The sequence below is a fragment of the Eleutherodactylus coqui genome, chromosome 3 (assembly GCF_035609145.1).
Source record: "Eleutherodactylus coqui strain aEleCoq1 chromosome 3, aEleCoq1.hap1, whole genome shotgun sequence".
In the NCBI taxonomy this organism is placed as follows: domain Eukaryota; kingdom Metazoa; phylum Chordata; class Amphibia; order Anura; family Eleutherodactylidae; genus Eleutherodactylus; species Eleutherodactylus coqui.
Genome location: NC_089839.1, coordinates 9498610 through 9519178, shown reverse-complemented (window position 1 = coordinate 9519178; position 20569 = coordinate 9498610). Strand labels below are relative to the sequence as shown.

The window sequence follows — 20569 nt, the reverse complement described above, 5'->3', positions numbered from 1 at the left end:
TTTCCATGCAGAGCGTCTACACAGAGACTCTGTGGCCCTCCGCCCCGTCCGGATGCCCCCAAAGAGCGGATTTCTTTCCACTTACTTGGTATTGCTTGTTGAATAGTTTAATGGTGGAGATTTCATTGGAGCCTTCCGGGTATCGGAGGACACATCCACACAGCGCTCTGCCACAAGACACATTTACATCTTCAGTCAATCAGCATTATGTATCCTTTATATTACAAGGTGACTCGCGCCGGGTAGGAAGCCATTTTGGATGGCTGACTTAATAAACAACCTCCCATTTGTCCGGCTCCTCCCATCAATATTTCCTATTTTTAATAAAACTGATAAATCCCTTCCCTTGCTTTATCAAATCAGTTCCCCAAGTTTGAAGATTCAGCCTAATTATGTTTTTATTTATGCGTCTTATAGATTACAATTTTTGAATGGTACCTTTATGTATATGAATTTTATATTTCACATTCTTCTATATATTCAGATTTTTACAATAATTTGTAGGTAGATTTATGTTTTTAAGTCTAAACATGTACCCTGTTTCCCCGAAAATAAGCCCTAATTAAACTACATAAAAAAAGAATACATTACCTATCAGGCTCGGTCCAGCTCCCTCCCGCTGCTCTCTAGAGGTTCAGTGTAGTTCGGCACGGTTCCCACAGTCTTCAGCCGCTCGTACAACATCACTTCCTGGTCACGGGATTCATATACCACTTCCAGGATGCAATGGCTGTGATTGGTCCTTCAACCGCTGCTCAGCCAATCAATGCAGCGCTGGATGAAGCAATGCGATGGCTGTGATTGGCTGTGGCTCAGCCAATTCATAAATTCTGCCTCTACAACGCAATGGCTGTTGATTGGTTTATCCAGCATTGCATTGATTGTCTGAGCAGTGGTGGAAGAACCAATCACAGTCATCGCATTGGTTCATCCAGTGCTGCACTGACTGACCGAGCAGCAGTCGAAGAACCAATCACAGCCATCGCTTCCTGGAGTCGGGATTTATGAATCCCGTAATCAGAAAGTGATGTTGAATGAGCGGCCGAGGACTGCAGGAAGCGCTTCGAAGCTCCGGAGAGCAGCCAGAGGGACCTGCTCCGAGCCTTCTAGGTAAATATAATAAGACATCCCCCAAAATAAGACCTATTGCCTCTTTTAGGGCAAAAAGTAATGTAAGACAGGGTCTTATTTTGGGGGAAACACGATATTGCCTGTATTTTACTTGGTTCCCCAACGTATATGGCTTTCATTGACTAGCAGTAAGTCTGATTGCTTACTATTGTTACTATAGATAAAGTTGAAGCACATGCACCCTCAGGGGAGCCGTGCACACCCCCGTGACAATGTGATGACGTCAGTTCCTGATGCGATGCTCCCTGCGCCGCATCAGTATTACTTTCTATTAATGAAGTGCTCATTGCACGATGTGCCGGGACGAATCACTATTCCTGAAACGCACTCTGTGCATTCCAACAGCAGTGGGTGGGACTGCTCCGCCTCGAAGCTGACCGCCATAGACAAGGGTAATTATCTTAGTAACTACACATATACCTGTGTGTTACCATTTTGTTTAGGCTTGAGAAAGGCGCTTTTCATAGAACCAAAACGCGTTGCCATCGCCTGCTGTATGTCTGTAGGTTATGAACAGGAACTGCCGCCTCCCTAACATCACTGGTTACTGCCATAAGGAGGGGGCTTTGTGTGTTGGTTCCACACCCCCTTCTTCAAAGTAAGTGACACTCAACTGTCAACTTGTTAAACATCTTGGAGAACAAAGTATTCTGCAATCCTCTTATGAGCGCAGAGTTTTTTCATATTTTCTTCTTTAGTGCCAAAACCTCCCTCTGGAGTCTTTTTGGATTCCGCTGCAGATCTTCTAATCACCCCTCCCCCCGATGCCCCATTTGGCATAAGAGGATTTGTTGCGCAAACCAGGGCTGCAAGAGTGGCACCCTTCCCATTAAGGTCCAGGTGTTCACGCCAGGTAAGTCCTTCTTGCCCATAAACACTGTTTGCTGTTTTGCATCTCTGACCTCTTAAGGCGCTGAACTAATTTTTCATTGTTATTTCTATAACTATCAGACATCATCCATATCCATTGGTTATAATGGATGCCTCGCTAGTCTAGAGTACAGAGATAGTATAACTGACAGGCCTCGACACGACTAACCAGACTGACCTCATGAGCAGCTGCTTACAGCCAGTCTCCTTGTTATCATGGAATTCTTTCAGGGGCAAAATGTCCAAAATTGTCACCAGATTGACAAACATCCTCGGGACCTGCGTGTGGAAGAAACATGGAAATAACCAAAAAGGGGTTTGGAGAAGCGCAGCAAAAAACTTGCTTGTCTTCTCTCCTACAATTGAAATGGGCAATAGGGAGGCGGGGGGGGGGGGGGGGGGGGGGGTTATAATGTCTTTTTCTGGACACTCCAGAGTTTTGGTGGAGCAGTTCAGCGTACCTCTTGCTGCAGATAGTCCAGGGCCTGCTTGATGCGGTAGACAAACTGCTCTGGAGAATAATAATCCTGTAAAAAAGAAATCAATTGGTTATTGTTATTCTATTTTTTTCACTTGTGACAGATTTAGCTCTGTGGTTGGGCTGGGTACTGTTTCTCCTTGAGGAGAGCACCAGGTAGGTAAAAGGAGACTTATATAAGGAGGCAGTGCTGCTTTGGGACATTTGGTATGCAAATGGAGATGGTAGAATGCCTCTGTAGCGCCACCTATTGGAAGGTAGATTTCCTATAAGTCAAAGTCAAAACTTCTACAAGCAATCAATTCGGCCAGACCAGAATCTTCTCTCTAAAGTGCATGCGTCAAACTCAAGGCCCGCGGCTAAATGTGGCCCACCACATCATTTTACATGGCCTGCAAGGTCCAGATGCAGAAGAGCCTCTTCTAGATCAGAGGGCCCTGAGCTGTGCCGGGAAGACCCTTTGGGGCACTGTGAACTCGTTTGTCTCCTGCCGTTGGGTACCGAAATCACGTCTGCCATCTTGGTCTTACACTACGATGTCGGGTGCATATGGACTGAGCGCTGAGGCTGTTGCTGCAGCCCCCGGTGTCTTTGGTCTGCACTCACCTGTCTGCTTCTCCGGCAGTACAGTGACCCAATATCTGTACAATTCTATTCAGAAACAAATCTTTTAGGGTGGAAAAATATATATATTTAGCATAAGTGTTCACACCCTCTTATATTTGGGGGTGCGGTTGTGTTCAGAATCAGCCAATCACATGTAACCTCCTGATAGATAGCAGTCTGCACTCCGCTGCCAGTATTTACAGGGATTCTGGGTCCCCCATATAAAGTTCGGCTCTTCTAGGAGGATTTTCGTGACAATTTCTTAGTCAGTCGGTAAAGATCTTAGAGAACATCAAAGGGGTCTGATTGTTGGAAGGTGTCAGTCAGGAGAAGGGGACCAAAACATCTCCAAGACATCACATATGAAGACGTCAGCAAGAAGGGGATTACATTTGGCACAACGGTAACATTACCAAGAACTGGACGTCCCGCAAAAATGGATGAAAAGACCAGAAGAAGATTGGTCAGCAAAGAGGCCGACAGCAACATTAAAGGAGCTGCAGGAGTTTCTGGCAAGTCCTGGTTGTGTAGTTATGTGACAACCATCTCCCATATTCTTCATATGTCTGGGCTGGGGGGAAGAGACGGAAGCCTTTTCTAACAAACAAGAACATCCAAGTCCGGCCATGTTTTGCCAAAACCTCCATCCAGTCTGCCAGAAGTCTACGGGGGACGTGTTCTGTCTGATGAGACTGAGGGGGAACTTGTTGGCCAGAATCTCAGAAGGTATGTTTGACACAAAACCAACACGGCAGACACCATAAGACCCCCAGACTGCAGTGACGATGGCGGGGGCAGCATTATGTGTGTGTGTGGGGGGGGGGGGGGCTGTTCTGCTGCTGGAACTGGGGCTTTAGTCATGGGGAGGGAACAGTTCCAAACATCAGTCCATTTTGGCACAAAACCTTCAGGCCTCGGCTAAAAATGAAGAGGAATTTCAAGTTTCAGCACGACAACGACCCAAAGCAAACCTCCAAATCACCAAGAGAACGTCTCTGCCACAATAAGACTGAAGTTTTGGAATGGCCCAGCCAGAGCCCAGACCTGAACCCCATTGAAGATCTGCGGGTGACCTGAAGAGGGCGCTACACATGAGATGCCCTCGCAATATGACAGATTTGGAGTTTCTGCAAGGAAGAGCGGGCAAAGATTGCCAAGTCACGATGTGCCATGCTGATAGACACCGACCCAAAAACATATACCGTATATACCGGCGTATAAGGCGACGGGGCGTATAAGACGACCCCCCCAACTGTCACCTTATACGCCGGTATACAGTGGAGAAAAAAAAATAAATTCATTACTCACCTCCCACGGCGTTCTGTCGCGCTCCGGCAGGATGTCGCTCGCTCCGGCAGGCTGTCGCTCGCTCCTCGTCCCCGGAGCAGCATAGCTTTCTGAATGCGGGGCTTGAAATCCCCGCTTCCAGAAAGCTAATACACACGCCGGCAGCCATGACATCATTGAATGGCTGTGATTGGCTAAAGCACACGTGGCTTCAGCCAATCACACTATTCAATGACATCATTGAATGGGTGTGATTGCTAACACGTGCGCCTTCAGCCAATCACAGCCATTCAATGATGTCATTGAATAGTGTGATTGGCTGAAGCCACGTGTGCTTTAGCCAATCACAGCCATTCAATGCTGTCATGGCTGCCGGCGTGTGTATTAGCTTTTTGGAGGCGGGGATTTCAAGCCCCGCATTCAGAAAGCTATGCTGCGCCGGGGACGAGGAGCGAGCGACAGCCTGCCGGAGCGCGACAGAACGCCGGGGGAGGTGAGTAATGAATTTTTTTTTTTTTTGTATTACCGGCGCATAAGACGACCCCCGACTGCAGAGCAGATTTTTCGGGGTTCAAAAGTCGTCTTATACGCCGGTATATACGGTATTTATTTATTTTTTCATCACAAAAGATTTCACTTTGTTTTTCACTGGAATTGTACAGATAACGGGTCACACTGAGGGGGGAAATCTGAAATTAGTCATCTTTTTTGGAATTACATATTCAGCACTGATAAAAAAAATGAGTGATATTTCATTGGATGGCGTGTTGTGGAGGTATCTTCCCCTAGAAGCACTACTTCTGGTGTGGATGCCGCTGTAATAGACTACATAGTACAGAACTGCTGGGTCTACATGTGTCTCCATGCACACAGCTCTGTCACGGTGCCCCCTACAGTCAGTTCTTTATTCTGCAACCTTCTAAAAGGAGAGAAAAGTAACTTGTTCTCCACTTTATTCATCTGGGAAAATAAGTCACCTACCGGATCTTTGCAGATGTCACACAAGTCGTTTCCTCCTATGAATATAGTCAGGAGTTTCCAGTCTTCTGCATAATTAATTGTCTAGATGAGAAGAACGCAGATGTTAATAACTAATCTAAGGGTGATTACTCACTAGCGTTTTTTTTCGGCTTCGAATTTGGAAAAGTCTATGGGACTTGCTAGTGTGAAAAATGCAACGCAATGTAACTTGCGTTTTTGGTGCATTGCGTTTTTAACATTAGAAAGTCCCATTAACAATTAGGGGAGAAAACGCAGCGAATTCGCAGCGGAAAAAAAACGCTAGTGGGTAGTCACCCTAATAGGTGGAGAAATCCCATGTTAATGACTGAATGTGCTGCCTCCTGTTATAGTTTTCATAGTAAAGTTGTCACTTGGTGGCGCTGTTTAGTACCGTGTTTCCCCCGAAATTAAGAGCCTGTCTTATATTAATTTTTGTCCCAAAAGAGGCACAGGGTCCTATTTTCGGGGGGTATCTTATACTAACCCAGCAGGCACCGTCCGGGTCCTCCCGCTGGTCTTAGGCGCTCCAGCAGGCTTCCGTAGAGTCCTCAACCCTGATAGAGCATCGCTTGCTGGTAATGGGGTTTAAAAACCTGGCTTCCAGCAAGCGATTACTCTGATTGGTTCTTGAGTGCTATGACTCAGCCAGTCAGAGCCAACGCTCCATGAACCAATCAAAGCCATTCAATGAGATGCTCTGATTGGCTTATCAAGCACCAGCTCTACTGTGCCAACCAACCGGTTTAACTTAACCTAAAGGTTAACACCCTGGCGGTTCCCTGGTATTCACCCTTTAACACCTGTACAGGGACCTAGCCTTTGCTGTGGGGAACCAATCAAGCCGCTACCTCTTGGAGGTTGGCAGCTGACCCCCGAGAGTTAAAAGCACTGTTGCAAGGCACCGTGGAACAGGCTGGACTGCAAACAGGATCTGATGCAAAGTCAGGAAAGCAGCGAGCAAGAGTACAGGATAAACACATAAACAGTCAGGTAGACAGCAAACAAAAGTATACAGATACAAGTACAGAATAAAAGCAAACAATAAAGTCAGAGGCAGGTGACCTATGTGTGCTGGGTGTCTGAGACAAACACACAACAACACTCAGGCAAAGAGGGAGGGTCCCCAGCTCACTTAAATAGGAGGGTAAATGCCTATAAAGCTGCAGCTGGGTTGTGGCAATGAGGAGGATTAACTCCTGCAGTGCTATTGGAAAGCACCCAGCTAAGGGCTTTTCACACAGAAGGAGCAGAGCGACGCCGGTGTCAGCCCATAATACGACAGGAGGGCTGCAGACACAGATCTGATGGTGCTTTACGGTCATCTTTTTACCATTTTGTACTATGTTAAATCAGGTTAAAAGGAGTTTTCTGAGAATAGAATATTGGTGCTTTATCCTCAGGATAGGTCATCAGTATCAGATTGGTGGGGTCCCCCAGCCAAGATCTCCACCGATCAGCTGACAAGGCAGCGATGTACAGGGGAGTTTCACAGTGTCGTCTCAGGCTGGTGATGCCATATTCATTCATTTCATGGCCAAAGAGCTGTTGAGTTGAGTCCCATTCAAGTGAATGGGAATGAGCGGCTATACCCGACACCGAAGCTGCAGAATGTATGGCGTTGTGCCTGGTGTGCAGCGAAGAGGTTGTGGTGCTCAACTTAGAGCCATGGCCTCTTCTAGCAGGTGAACAAGGACCCTGGGAGGTGGACCCCACCAATCTGATATTGATAACCTATTCAGAGGATCGGTCACCAATATCCATGTCCCGGAAAACCCCTTTAAGCAGTTTAACTCTAGGCTGGCTGGCAGCACTTGTTTTACATCTGATCTGAAATGTTTCAGTTTGTGTAAGAATTGTATCAGAGAATGTGTAGAGTGCAGGAAACCGTCATTCCTACTTACTTTTGTCAAGTTCATTTCTTTCATCCTTGTCACCAATAACTGGGCCTGTTGGAGCATATCACTACAAAGCAAGGGGCGAGGGTTAGGCTAGGCGAAAACTAGCTGTGAAGGCAAAAACACTTAGTGAGAGCCCCCTATGTTGTTCACAATATCAATGGCTTGGGATCAAAGGGGGTACCAGTCACTGCAACGCCACCAATCACTGGTTTACAACGTTTTGTATTACTATGTCATTTTACACAAATCGGTGCAAGTAATTATACTTTTACCGGACTCTGTAAGCCTTCTGGGAAATATAAAGAGGAAGCATTCAGAATGTGTTAGTTGGTTTCTGATATATCACATAAGAGGAACAGTAATTTCCCTTTTCCCACATACTCTGCTTTTGATCCAGGAACGGCCAGGTTGAGCCTTGCATTATCTGAACTCTGAGACCCGTTATTTATCGAGTAGCCTTGTATATCGGGGTTGAACTGCCGGAAGATGTCTGCAAGACAAAAACTTCTTCTGTAAAATTGATCATTTCATTTCTTTCCCAGTTTAGCCATCATCCTCCGGGTTATCGCCCCCATGTAATATCACTGGACACAAAAGACTAGAAGCTCTCTACCCCGAGGGCCTACACACTTCTTCACATAGTTCATGGGTCCCGATTAGAGATGAGCGAGCACGCTCGTTTAAGGCTGATGCTCAAGACAGCATCAATCTTTTCGAGTAACTTTTCGAGATATCTATCTCTCTCTCTCCCCCCCCCCCTCTCCCGCTCCCGACGCCCTCCTGCATGGTGCTCGGACGAGTGAGCAGTTACTCGAAAAGACTGATGCTCTCTTGAGCATCAGCCTTAAACGAGCGTGCTCGCTCATCTCTAGTCCCAATAACAAAAATGAAAATGGTCTCCGCTGCTGGTGCAGCAATATTGGACGGGAGGGCTTGATACGTGTGATTGGCAGCAGGGTTAGCACTATTGCATTTCAGTGCTGGAGTCCTAGCAAATCCCAGGAACTCGAGCCCTGCAAGGCAGCAGCGCCAACAACTGAGCCGCCTGTTGTTCCTTTCAATACAAGCTCTTCTGCACAAACACTTAGGCTGCTTTCATGCGGCCGAGAAAATCACGTGAGATCTGTGCGTTGTAAGGCAAACCTCGCACAAATATGATTCCCATTCTTTTGAATAGGGCTATACACATGAGCGACACGGTGGGAAAAAATTGTGGCATGTCCTATCTTTGGGTGTTCCCTCGGAACGCCTTACTCATTGTTTTCAATTAGCCTAACCTGTAATTCACACTGCCAAGGAGTCCTATTGAAAGAAACAACATGTCATAGTGCTGCTGTTGGCCGGACCGGGTGCTTGTACACATGGGGACCGGGTGCTCCTACACATGGGGACCGGGTGCTCCTACACATGGGGACCGGGTGCTCCTACACATGGGGACCGGGTGCTCCTACACATGGGGACCGGGTGCTCCTACACATGGGGACCGGGTGCTCCTACACATGGGGACCGGGTGCTCCTACACATGGGGACCGGGTGCTCCTACACACGGGGACCGGGTGCTCCTACACACGGGGACCGGGTGCTCCTACACACGGGGACCGGGTGCTCCTACACACGGGGACCGGGTGCTCCTACACACGGGGACCGGGTGCTCCTACACACGGGGACCGGGTGCTCCTACACACGGGGACCGGGTGCTCCTACACACGGGGACCGGGTGCTCCTACACACGGGGACCGGGTGCTCCTACACACGGGGACCGGGTGCTCCTACACACGGGGACCGGGTGCTCCTACACATGGGGACCGGGTGCTCCTACACATGGGGACCGGGTGCTCCTACACATGGGGACCGGGTGCTCCTACACATGGGGACCGGGTGCTCCTACACATGGGGACCGGGTGCTCCTACACATGGGGACCGGGTGCTTCTACACATGGGGACCGGGTGCTCCTACACATGGGGACCGGGTGCTCCTACACATGGGGACCGGGTGCTCCTACACATGGGGACCGGGTGCTCCTACACATGGGGACCGGGTGCTCCTACACATGGGGACCGGGTGCTTGTACACATGGGGACCGGGTGCTTGTACACATGCGCTCCCGAGAGCCTGACCACTAGATTTAGATGAAAGAAACGGTGAGGAGAAGAGGGGGACATGGATAGGGTAGGTTGGGGTCTTAGTGGTGAGACCTCTACAAGCAGCCTTCTATCACCCTTCCCGTGACTTTGGGAATACCCGTAAGGTCCTTACACATGGGCCAATGAACACAACTAAATGTTCGTTATAATGTTGGTTCACCACGTCATTTGCCTGTCTAAACAGGCCAGCAATAAACTAACAAACAAGCAAATGCTCGTTTGTCAGCTGATTGGATCTTTTATGCTGCCACCGAAATCATCAATGTTGGCAGCACATCTGCCTATGTAGATGGGGAATGTGCTGCTGACAATGATGAAAGTGAATGGGGTGACGACTAATCAAATTAACGATGGTTTGTTCCCCCTATACACATGGCATCAGTCTCTGTAAAGGCCATTTAAACAACAGGCAGTCTCGTTAACCTGTGACTGTCATCCAGCTTATATTGAGTACTGAATAGTAATATGAGCCCATGAAGACCCCAACTAAAAAAATCCATCAGAATGAAAGCTCAAGAGAGAAGGAAATCACATGATATCCACTCAAGTCCGGCCATATTGTTTTCTGATCGTGTTCTCCTTTGAATACAAATCTACTTACTTGGCAATGTGGTTGTACTGTCGAGGTCTCCATCCCCGCCGATGCTAGAAGAGTGAAGAGTACCGGTGTTAATCTGTAGAACTTGTATTGTGCATTACGTAACTTGGCATCACTTAGAATTGGACATTTTAAAAAGAATTCAAAAACATTTGAAGAAAAACTGATCCCCCACCAATCACGTTGGCATTCCTTAGCTCTCTTTTGAGATACTATGTAGCTTATAACCCCGACTGATGGGAACCTAGGAGGATGTTGCTTTGATTGAGAATTGTTTGATTTACTCTTTCTTCTTACCTCCAAGATAATCCGCGATACTGAATCAATAAACTGAATACATCATTGGGAGCGGCACCGGCACCGTTCCCTGCCTGTAACAGTAATGACAGAAGGTTACAGAAGATGTTTCCAACTTCACTCTCCGAAGACCACCAGCGAGGCAGGGCCAAGAGGAGCCCTAAGGTAAATGTTTAAGCAGAGTCCATAGTGTGAAGAAAGGCAGAAGATGGTGATAGTGTGCTGGAAGTCTAAAAGGGCTATTACTATCTCATAGTGTTATGTTATATCACTAGAAGAGGTCTCTACCATCATGTCTTCTCTCCATCTGAAACAGAATCTTTCAAAAACTGAACTTGTTGTGTTTTCACTATCTACTAAGCGACCTAAATCTGAAATATCTAATTCAGTGATGGGGGCCACAACAACTCCATGCTGCTGTCTGGGGGTCATATTTGTATTCAATCACTTGAGCGCTCATGTCACCTGCAACTCAAAAACATCTCCCGGATCTGCCCCTTTCAAACTATAGAAACAACAAAAACTCTTATTATTGCTCTGATCCATTCTCATTATGACTATTGCAACTCTTTACTGATCGGTGTTTCCTTCGCTAAACTCTCCCCTCTCCATATCATCCATAAGGCCCTCCACAGTGCTGCACCGCCCTACATCTCCTCCCTCCGGTCTACCACCCTATCAGTACTCTCTGCTAATGACCTTAGAGTAAGTTCCTCTATAGTCTGAAACTCCCATCACCGAGACTTCTCCAGAGCTGCACCAGTTCTCTGGAGTGTGCTACCCCAGACAATCAGATTAAGGCTCAATATCCAAAGTTTTAAGTGAGCTTGGAAACACATCTCTTAGGGAGGCCGATCACATGCCCTTATGTAACTCTTCTTTGTTTACCTTTCTTCTATAATCTCCATCATAACCCAACCCCCATCATTCCATATTATCCACCCACACCCCGTACACCCTAATAACCTCATATCTGTACATACACAGAGAGCAGCTCATACAGCTTCATGTATACTACCCTATATATATACACAAGATGTTCGCACCACTGTACAATACTGTTACCTCTTGTGTACTCCTATTTCCTTACAGACTGTAAGATCTTGTGAGCAGCACCCTCATCCCTATTGTTCGAATTGTAAGTTTAATACTGTATATAATGTGATTTTGTCTGCACTTGGACCATAGAACTTTATAAAACAGAGGGTACATGTTGCCGCTATAACATTCTAATTATGTCCTCTGGGATCCTCTGCTGATTTCGAGAAAACCTTTCTAAAAGCCTTAAAAAAAGTGAAAATGTCCCAAGAGATCAGTACTTACAGTCAGCGAGTCGCCCAATGCAGCGATTACTTTGAAATCTGCCGGCCTCAGGCTGTGAACTGAAGCCAAAGTGGGTTAACATGGCGGAATAATAAGATCCGGAGCCTCTCAACAACAACAGATACATCTTATCATACTATAAACAGAGAGCATACAGGTCATCTACTTTGCGCTAGATGTTCCCAATCAGGGGGCGCTGAGAGTTTAAACCAATTCGTGTCAATTTCTACAGTTTTTCTATGATTTTTTTGACACCCCCAAATCATAAAATATCATTGGCCATACTGGATAAAGCAGGAGAGATCTCCCGGGCTCTTGTAAATGCATGCCGATCTCCTGGCACCTAACATCGGGCCGACCACTACATCTTCCCTGAGTCCAGTTGTCAGGACTTTATGTGAGGTGGTGAGCGGGTTTAGTGGCTGTGGGTTGGATATAAGGTATGAAAACCAGTGAGGGTCGGGTCGCGAGTCAGGATTTATTTTGGGATCTGGTCTGCGATCTGAATTTATTCTATGGTATACTATGGGGGTCGAAATGTCTTTTAGGGTCTGGTCTGCAGTGTGGATTTTAGGGTCTGATCTCGGGCTTGTATTTATTTGGGGGCCTGATCTGGGAGCTGCATTTCTTTTGGGGTTTGGTCTGGGGCCTGCATTTATTTTAGGGTTTGGGCTGAGGTCTATTTGTTTTGGGGTTTGATTTGCAGTCTGTATTTCCTTTGAGGTCTTCTCTGGAGCCTATATTTATTTTGGTGGCCTGCATGTATTTTGGGGTCTGGTCTGGGGTCTGTAATTATATAGGGGTCTTCTCTAGGGCCTGTATTTATTTTGAGATCTTGTCTGGGGTTTTTATTTCCTTTTAGATTTGGTCTGGAGTCTGTATGTATTTAGGGGTCTGGTCTGGAGTCTGTATGTATTTAGGGGTCTGGTCTGGAGTCTGTATGTATTTAGGGGTCTGGTCCGGGGTCTGTATGTATTCTGTAGTCTGGTCTGGAGTCCCGTCTGTGGTGTGAATTTATTTTGGTGTCTAGTCTGGGCATTTTAGGGTTCCTCTGACAGCATCAACACCTGGTCCCAAAGTGGATATACTAAAACAAATGTAGATGCCTAAGGAGTCCCATGATATTATAAGTTCAGCTAAGTAGATCTCATAAGGTCCAAATGTTGAAGCGCTGCAATGCAACTGTTAACTCCATAGAACGGATCCTAAAAAGTGGTTGCAGACTGTATTTTTGCCTTATGCCCTGTCCATCCCAGACATCATTCCTGTACACATTGGCAGCAGATTGACCGGTCTATAATGTCACCCACCGCAGAGGCCTCACTAAAGCTTAGGCCCTTAGACTCATTCACTGGATTCAGTATATTTTCTGCTCACATCCTAGCCCCGCACTTACCTGATGTTGGGATTGTGTCTGATGCGGACAGATTTGTGCAGGTGAAGTTGGAACTGTATCTCCATGGCTGCAAGAACAAGACATGTTTCAGTAGGGGCTTTATTAGCTCTCACACCCTGCAAATACAACTGTGGAGGCCATTATGTGAATCTATCAGGGAATTGCTTAAATAACAATCCCTGTAATTTAATCGAGGCAGTGATATTAAAGAGAATAATGTGCAGGGCCGGAAGGTAGAATACATTTCCTGCATTGCTGTTGTGGTGCCAAGGCCTGACCTTTGTGGGGAGACAGTGGGGAATAAGATGGTTGTCAACGGTGGCTCTGCTGTCCCTCCCTGGAATATCACAACGCGGCCTGGCCCAGCTGCGCACAGTGGTAAAAATAATAAGGATGGTGAAGAAATCCTGTACGTTAAATGTTCACGTGACGCCAGTACCGTTTTTAGTGAAGCGTTCTAGTAGCAATGAAATGAAGCGTCCAAACGAGATTTGGGAAAGTAAACCAAAGGTACACAGTTTACTTCATGCTTGCAAGATTAACAACAGTTCACACTTTGCAGACTTTTCAATTAGCATTCAGCTCAACAGTTTGCTGTGAGCAGAGAATACACATACTTATTTGTTAGCTTCTCCTCTGTTCAGGGAGATGAGCCCACTAGTCTAAGTTATCTAGGGGTTCTTCCCGACGGGTATTTGTGGAGAGATGAAGGGAATCTGGCTAGCTTTCTTAGGATTAGTTAGACTCATGCTCACTGGCGTACATATAGGGGGTGCTGGGGGTGCAGCTGCGACCCGGCCCCTAAGCCCCTGGGGGTCCACAGGGCTTACTTTCTACATCACTCACTGACTGCACTTACTTTCACTAAGGTCTCTGCGCAGGCAGGCAGCTTCTCCTGCACATCGGCGCTTCCTCCCGGACCTCTGCTCAGACCCCTCCCCCATCTGGTTGTCCAGCACTGAGATCATCAGAGGGGAGGAGTCTGAGCAAGAGGTCCGGGAGGAAGCGGCGATGTGCAGGAGAGGCTGCCTGCCCGTGCAGAGACCATAGTGAAAGTAAGTGCAGTCAGTGAGAGGAAACGTCCTCCTGTGTGATGGGGCGGAGAATGAGCAGTGTTCGGTATGATTAAGAGGGGGGGGGGGAGGGGGATCCTGTGTGATGGGGAGTGGGGGGGGAAACAAGGGGTGTTCTGTGTGTGTTGGGGAGTGGGGGGAACAAGAGGTGTTCTGTGTGATTGGAAAACAAGGGGTGTTCTGTGTAATGGGGAGTGTGGGGGGGAAGAAGGGGTGTTGTGTGGGGGGGGGAAAGAACAAGGGGCGTCCTGTGGAGTGGTTGAGACAGAGGGGTGATCTCTGTGATGGGGAGTTGTGGGAGGAGAACGAGGAGCGTTCTGTGAGATAGTATCGTTGTAATCATGCCGACCCACAGAAAAATGTATAATGCTATTTATGCTGCATGATTAGTGCCGTAAAAATGGCAGAATTGATGTGTTTTCTCTCCCAGGCCTCAAAAAAAGTGAATAAAAGTTTTACAATACATTTTATGTATACACAAAAGACACCAATAAAAACTTCAGCTCGCCCCGCAGTAAACAAGCCCTCATACCGCCATGTTGGTGGAAAAATATAAAAGTTATGGCTTTTGAAAAGTGGAGAAGTGAAACCCCAAAAATCATTGCATCCTTATAGCCAAAATAAGCCGTGTCCTTAATGGGTTAAAGAGCAGAAGGAGGGCATTGTTAGCAGCGTGCGGCGTGTTGGGAAACCATGTACTATAGCTAAACATGTCTGTTCGGATTCTGCAGAGATGAATGGTAGCTGGAAAAAGCCCTAATGGTGGTCTGGGCCGGCTAGCGATGAAAACTGAAAGTGACGGTCACCAGCGATCACTGGAGGTAACTGCACGGCAATCACTATCAGCGAACCGGCACCTGACTTCACTATTAGGCCTTAGTCAGACGGGCGTTTTTAGCCGCGATTTGCACATGCGCATGCGTCCGGCGATTTTATAAAACCATTGCTTTGCAATGGTATCGGACACATGAGCGCTTTTTATGCGCTCGTCCGATAAATTATAGAACAAAAAATCGCAGATCGCACCTATCTGCGATTCCCGTACTCTTCTGTATATACGCTCAATGGGGCCGGCGGCAGCAGCGCCGACCCCATTGAGAACATATAGAAGACAAATCATTCTTCTCTGCCACAGCTGTAACAGCTGTGGCAGAGAAGAACGATGTTTGCCCATTGAATTCAATGGAACGGCAATACAGCCGCTCCATTGAAAGCAATGGGCTGCCGGCGTGCGCGGGGTGAATTGTCGGGAAGGGGTTAAATATATAAGCCCTTCCCTCCAATTCATCCTAACATGTGTTAAAATAAAAAAAAATTATATACTCACCTTTCCGCTGCAGCCGGAGTCCAGCCGCGGCCGCTGTCAGTTCTCCTGAACTGCTTCTTGGCACTATTCAGCCAGCGGGGCTTTAAAATCCCTGCCTGCTGAATGATCTGCCTCTGATTGGTCACAGCCCTGACCAATCAGAGGCTGAAAACACTCACACACCCATTCATGAATGGGTGAGTGACTGCTGCCTCTCAGCGCTGAGCCAATCAGGGGCAGGTCTGACTCACATCCATTCATGAATTCATGAACTCACACCCCCTTCACACCCACTGCAGGACGGCCGCGCGGAGCTCCGGCTGCCGGCAGAAGGTGAGTATACAATTTTTTTTTATTTTTACACATTTTAGGATGAATTGCAGCTAAGGGCTTATATATTTAAGCCCTTACCGACAATTCATCCCGGGCTCGCCCGCAGCGCATTGCTTTAAATGGAGGCGGCTGTATTGCCGTCTCCATTGAATGCAATGCGCTGGACAGCTCCGGCCCGTTTCTAATGAAACGCGGCTAGGAGCAGATTTTCGGGCGATTTGCGGGCGACTTGCGTGCACCGGTCACGCGATTTGTGGATGCGCATCCGTCATGCGATCCGCAAATCGCGCGAAAAAACGCCCGTCTGACTAAGGCCTTAGAGGTATGCTAGAACTGAGCCGCTGTATTGGTGACTAAGGGCTCAATGCCACAGCCGTAAGCGTACAACACACTGGGGGACCACCAGCATCTCACACATTTCCCAGCCGGCAGGGACCGCATATGGCTTTGTGTGGTGCTGCGCATGCACAGGGGGATTTTTTTTTTGTAATTCCCCACTCTGTTTAGAGGGACAATGTGTATGGAAACAATGTATTGCGTATGGGCAGCGTATCATTCAAGTGTACAGGGCTCACATTGTGTGGTATGCAGAGAAAGAGAGCATGCTGGGATTTATTTATTTTGCATATCTACACGTAGTCCATTGGCTTTCACGGATTTCGTTCACTGCGCACCACGTGTGTGTGCGTGCAACGCATGCATAATACGTGGTGAAAACCTGGTCGTGCACATGAGCCCTAACATGTTATAAAAGTTAGCTTATGTTGTTATTATGCTGTCTCTAATCTATGTGTGCCTGTATGTGTGTGTGTGTATATATATATATATAATAAATTATTTTTTTCTTTCAAGCGTGCCTTGAGGCTTGTGTTCTGGAAGTTTTAAAAATCTAAAACCCCTGATTACTAATGATCCATTGATGGGTCATTAAAAAAAAAAAGAGTAATGTAGCTTAGGGTGCGTTCACACGAGCGCATAAACGGCGCGTTTTTGCGCCCAATCGTATAAACGTGACCATCTGAGGCATTGGTTTCCAATGTATTTGTTCGCACGGGCGATTTTACGGCGCGTAAAAACGGCAACCTGAAAAAAAAACGGAACATATGCGACCGAAATACGCACCAACGCATATTCGATGGCCGAAAAGAGAGTTTGCAAAGTAGGAACAAACGATAATACGCTTTCTAGCTCTGGTCGTGATCGCCGAAAAACGTTCTTTCCGGCGATTATACGCTGCGCTCGTGCGAACGTAAATACGCCTACGCTCGTGTGAACGCACCCTCAAAGTGATATACAAGGAGTAGCCGTGAAAAGGAGTGGCAGTTGGACGGGTCTGGAGGGGGGCCCCAAGCTAAACTTTTGCACCCGGGCCCAAGAGCCTCTAGCTACGCCCCTGCTCATGCTTGATCATGGTCTGTCTCTTCTGAGTTCCAAAGGGGTCTGCCTGTATGTCCTTTCTCTAGCAGGGATGAAAAAGACTCCTTCCACTCTAACCTCTTGCACTGAGCTTGACCAATCCATAAGGCCCGACTTGTTCTTGTAACCTATCTTCAGGACAGGACATCAATATCTGACCAGTGGGGGTCCGCTGCTCGCGATCCTCTCTGATCCAGTGACTGAAGAGCACTTAGAGCGTGCTCTCACATCACAGCGCCCATTGTCTGCAGTGAGGCTGGCGGCAGCATGGCACAATGTACTAGGTGAACACAGTGCAATGCGAGGCTTCCCGTTGATGTCTTCTGCTGTCAGTCGCAGCGGAGGATCGCTTCTTCCCCGAAGTGATGTGAGCGGTTTTGAAACAAAAGCACCTTGCATCCACAGGGAAATTTCATGTTGGCTTCCGCTCATCCATGTGAAGTTAACCTCACGTGTGAATTTGTGGCATCAATGTGGAAAAACTCTTCCGTGTGAAAGGCCTCTTAAGCAGTATATCTATGTTGTGGCCCAGAGTTAACGAGGCCCCGCCTTAAGTATGAATGCATTTGTCCTGCGCCTATGTGTTGTCAGTGTCTTCTATGTTGCATGAATTTGATGTGTATTGCACCTTTGCAGTACTAAATGGGTTAATGTCTGGATTATGTCTGGAAAATGTATCTGTTATGTGTCATGTGACTATGTTTCTTATATGTGTTTGCAAGGTGGAATGCAAGTTAGTCTAGCAAGTACTTCTGAGTGCAAGGAGGAGAGACGGTCTGCTGATTGAACCCCACAGACAGTGATTGGTCTGTGTGTGGAGATGGAAGAGGCTGAGCCATTGCCTTGTGTGTGCCCTGGGCCCAATTCCCCCAGCCTTCCTGCTGTTGACCTGGAGAACAGAGAGTGAGAGGAGTCGCCATGCAGCACTGAGTGCTTTCTTTCTAAATGTGAGTGTTGACCGGTAGAGGGCTGGAGAGAGAGAGAAGGAGAGCGTCCGGGAACAGAACCCCACAGATAACTGGGACTGTGGACTCGTCTGTCATCCTGTGATTCCTCCCTGTCACACCACTAATGTTGCCTGCACCAGTGTCCTGATGGTTTATGGCAGAGTTTGGACTGTTAACTATTATTTCAAGTAAACGAGCTTAACCGACTGTTCCCGATTCTGCTCTGAAAATTCACCGCAGAGGATTGAAATGTGGCGTCACGAGTGACAAAAGGACATTAAGGTAAACCAGCACTTGGGTTACCCTGTGAAAGTCCCCCAGTAGTAACTTGGATGGGTTCCGTGCTATCCCCAGCGGAGGAGATGGTCGAGCCCCGTGAGAAGGCCTCAATCTACCCCGCTATCTCCTTGGGTGTGGGCCCGCTCCTCGGACGCTGCATCTACAAGGCGGAGCTCCACCCTGGTGCATACCTAATCCAGGGCAGGTCTGTGTTCATACAACATCCGCCATCTTACCTGTGTGCGACTCTCTTCACGCTGCACCATGTCCTTCAGCCACAGGTACGGACTGTTCTGATGTGTGTTGAAGAAGATGGAGTCCTGTGTATAAAACATTACGTGAGGCATTACAACTATGTTAGAGCTGAAATACTCAGCTTGCAGTTGGGTTACTAATCACAACAATCCTTAAAGGGGCAGTCCATTGTGAGCAGAGACTTCTCCCCCTCTTACTGCCATACACCTCAACAGGGCCTATAGAAACAGGGCCACCCAAAACAGTACTTGTCATGTCCTCATGTCAGCAGTAGGGGGCATAGCTTTGCAGCTCTGGCCCTGCTATCTTTCTTTTGTTTGTACTAACCTCCATTCCCCCATGTGGGTTCTTCTGCGATTCGTCTCCCAATGCTGTGAATTTGTCAAGTGGGCGGTGCCTACCGCTGTCAATGGGTAACGTTAAGCTTGATTGTCAGTGATTGGTGGGAACTGCCCACGTGACACATTTACAGCATCGGGAGCTAAATCTAAGAAGAGCCGGTATGGGGAAACGAAGGCAGTATGCACAAAAGAAAGACATTGTTGGAGTCAGCGGGGCCGTGGCTACAAATCTACGCAGCCGCCCTGCTGACACGAGGACGCGACAGGCGCTCTATAGAGTTAGTACTATAGTTTCTAGCTAATTCAGGGCACAACTATAACCAGTGACTCCAGTATCTGTAGTGCCTACTGAGGCTGTACTTACACCGGCGAGAAACCCATCCGATATGGAACCCATCCGTTTTTATGTGTTTATACACATTGGCGCTTTTTCTCTCAGACCGAGAGTCCAAGATACAAAAATCACTGCATGTCCTATTTTTGGCCAATATTTGTTTAAGAATCTCCCATCATTTCCTATGGGTGCATGGAAAAAAAAAAAAACCGCACTCGCATGCATTGCGGTGTACATACGAATGTGATAAGTTTTTCTATTTTAACTATTGGAACAACATGCAATTTTTTTTCAAACGAGTGAAAAACACACTTCACAATCGCTGTAAAATTGCAGTTTTACGAGGGTGATATGGGGCCGATTTTCTGGGACAAGTATCGCACTTGCCGATGTAAATACAGCCTGAAAGTCAAAAAACATCTTTTGTCTTTTCAGAGACTAAGGCTACTGCTAGTCCTTTGTTTCTGCCCCCATGATTTACACTGTAGCTCTGCTCTTCAGATTGACTGTTGTATATAAACACAATCTCAGCAGGAAGTCTGAAGGATCGAGTCAAATCCCAGAATGATTGGAAGCAACGTAATAAAGTGATCAACCATGAAGGTGAAAGACCCGAGCGGTTAGTGATTGGCTCCATATAGAATCCCTCTCATCCATTCGTCACATTTGTAATTTATCCCTCATTAATGATCAATAACACATTGTCATAGAGCTATGCATATTCTAAATGCCAAATAGGAGCACTTACTTATCTGAACTTACCTGCTCTGCGCACTGGACTTCATAGCCCTCCCCATAGTCATGAGCGTTCCTCTTCTCGGAATCATGCTGTAAATAGTTGGTATTAGATGAATATACAATCAGATTCTCCGGGGTAAATTGTATAATAATTATATCTACACTGATGGCCCCTTTATTAGCCCCCCCTAGTAGCGTTGGACTCCTTTGGCCTTCAGATCTGCAGTAGTTCCCCACGGTGTAGATTCCACTCGGTGATGAAATGGTTCTGCAGGAATATCGGCCCCTGCGGACAGGAAGGTTCTTGTAGTCGCTGCAGATTAGATGGCGGTGCTGACATGTTCTGACCTGCTGACAGGAAGGGTTCAGCGATTCATGCTGCTTGCACCAAATTCTGACCTCCCATCAGCAACAGAAATCTGGCTCCATCTGACTAGGAGATGTTTTCCCGCTGTTCAGTGATACAAGTTTTGCGCTCTTTTGCCCGCTGGAGTCTTTCTGTTTCTCTTAGACACA

General features: G+C 47.3%; 1 protein-coding gene across 1 annotated transcript in view; it reads right to left on the bottom strand.

Moving 5' to 3' along the window:
- Positions 1-20569, bottom strand: part of PLB1 (phospholipase B1) — a 108977-nt gene that overhangs the window by 62088 nt on the left and 26320 nt on the right. Inside the window, exons 14-25 of the mRNA XM_066594451.1 lie at positions 20078-20143; positions 18622-18705; positions 13032-13098; positions 11636-11694; positions 10313-10386; positions 10019-10062; positions 7654-7762; positions 7276-7336; positions 5354-5434; positions 2463-2528; positions 2180-2280; positions 86-167 (exon numbers count right to left, since the gene is read on the bottom strand). Coding sequence (XP_066450548.1) covers positions 86-167; positions 2180-2280; positions 2463-2528; positions 5354-5434; positions 7276-7336; positions 7654-7762; positions 10019-10062; positions 10313-10386; positions 11636-11694; positions 13032-13098; positions 18622-18705; positions 20078-20143 — 894 coding nt within the window. The remainder of the gene's footprint in view (positions 1-85; positions 168-2179; positions 2281-2462; positions 2529-5353; positions 5435-7275; positions 7337-7653; positions 7763-10018; positions 10063-10312; positions 10387-11635; positions 11695-13031; positions 13099-18621; positions 18706-20077; positions 20144-20569) is intronic.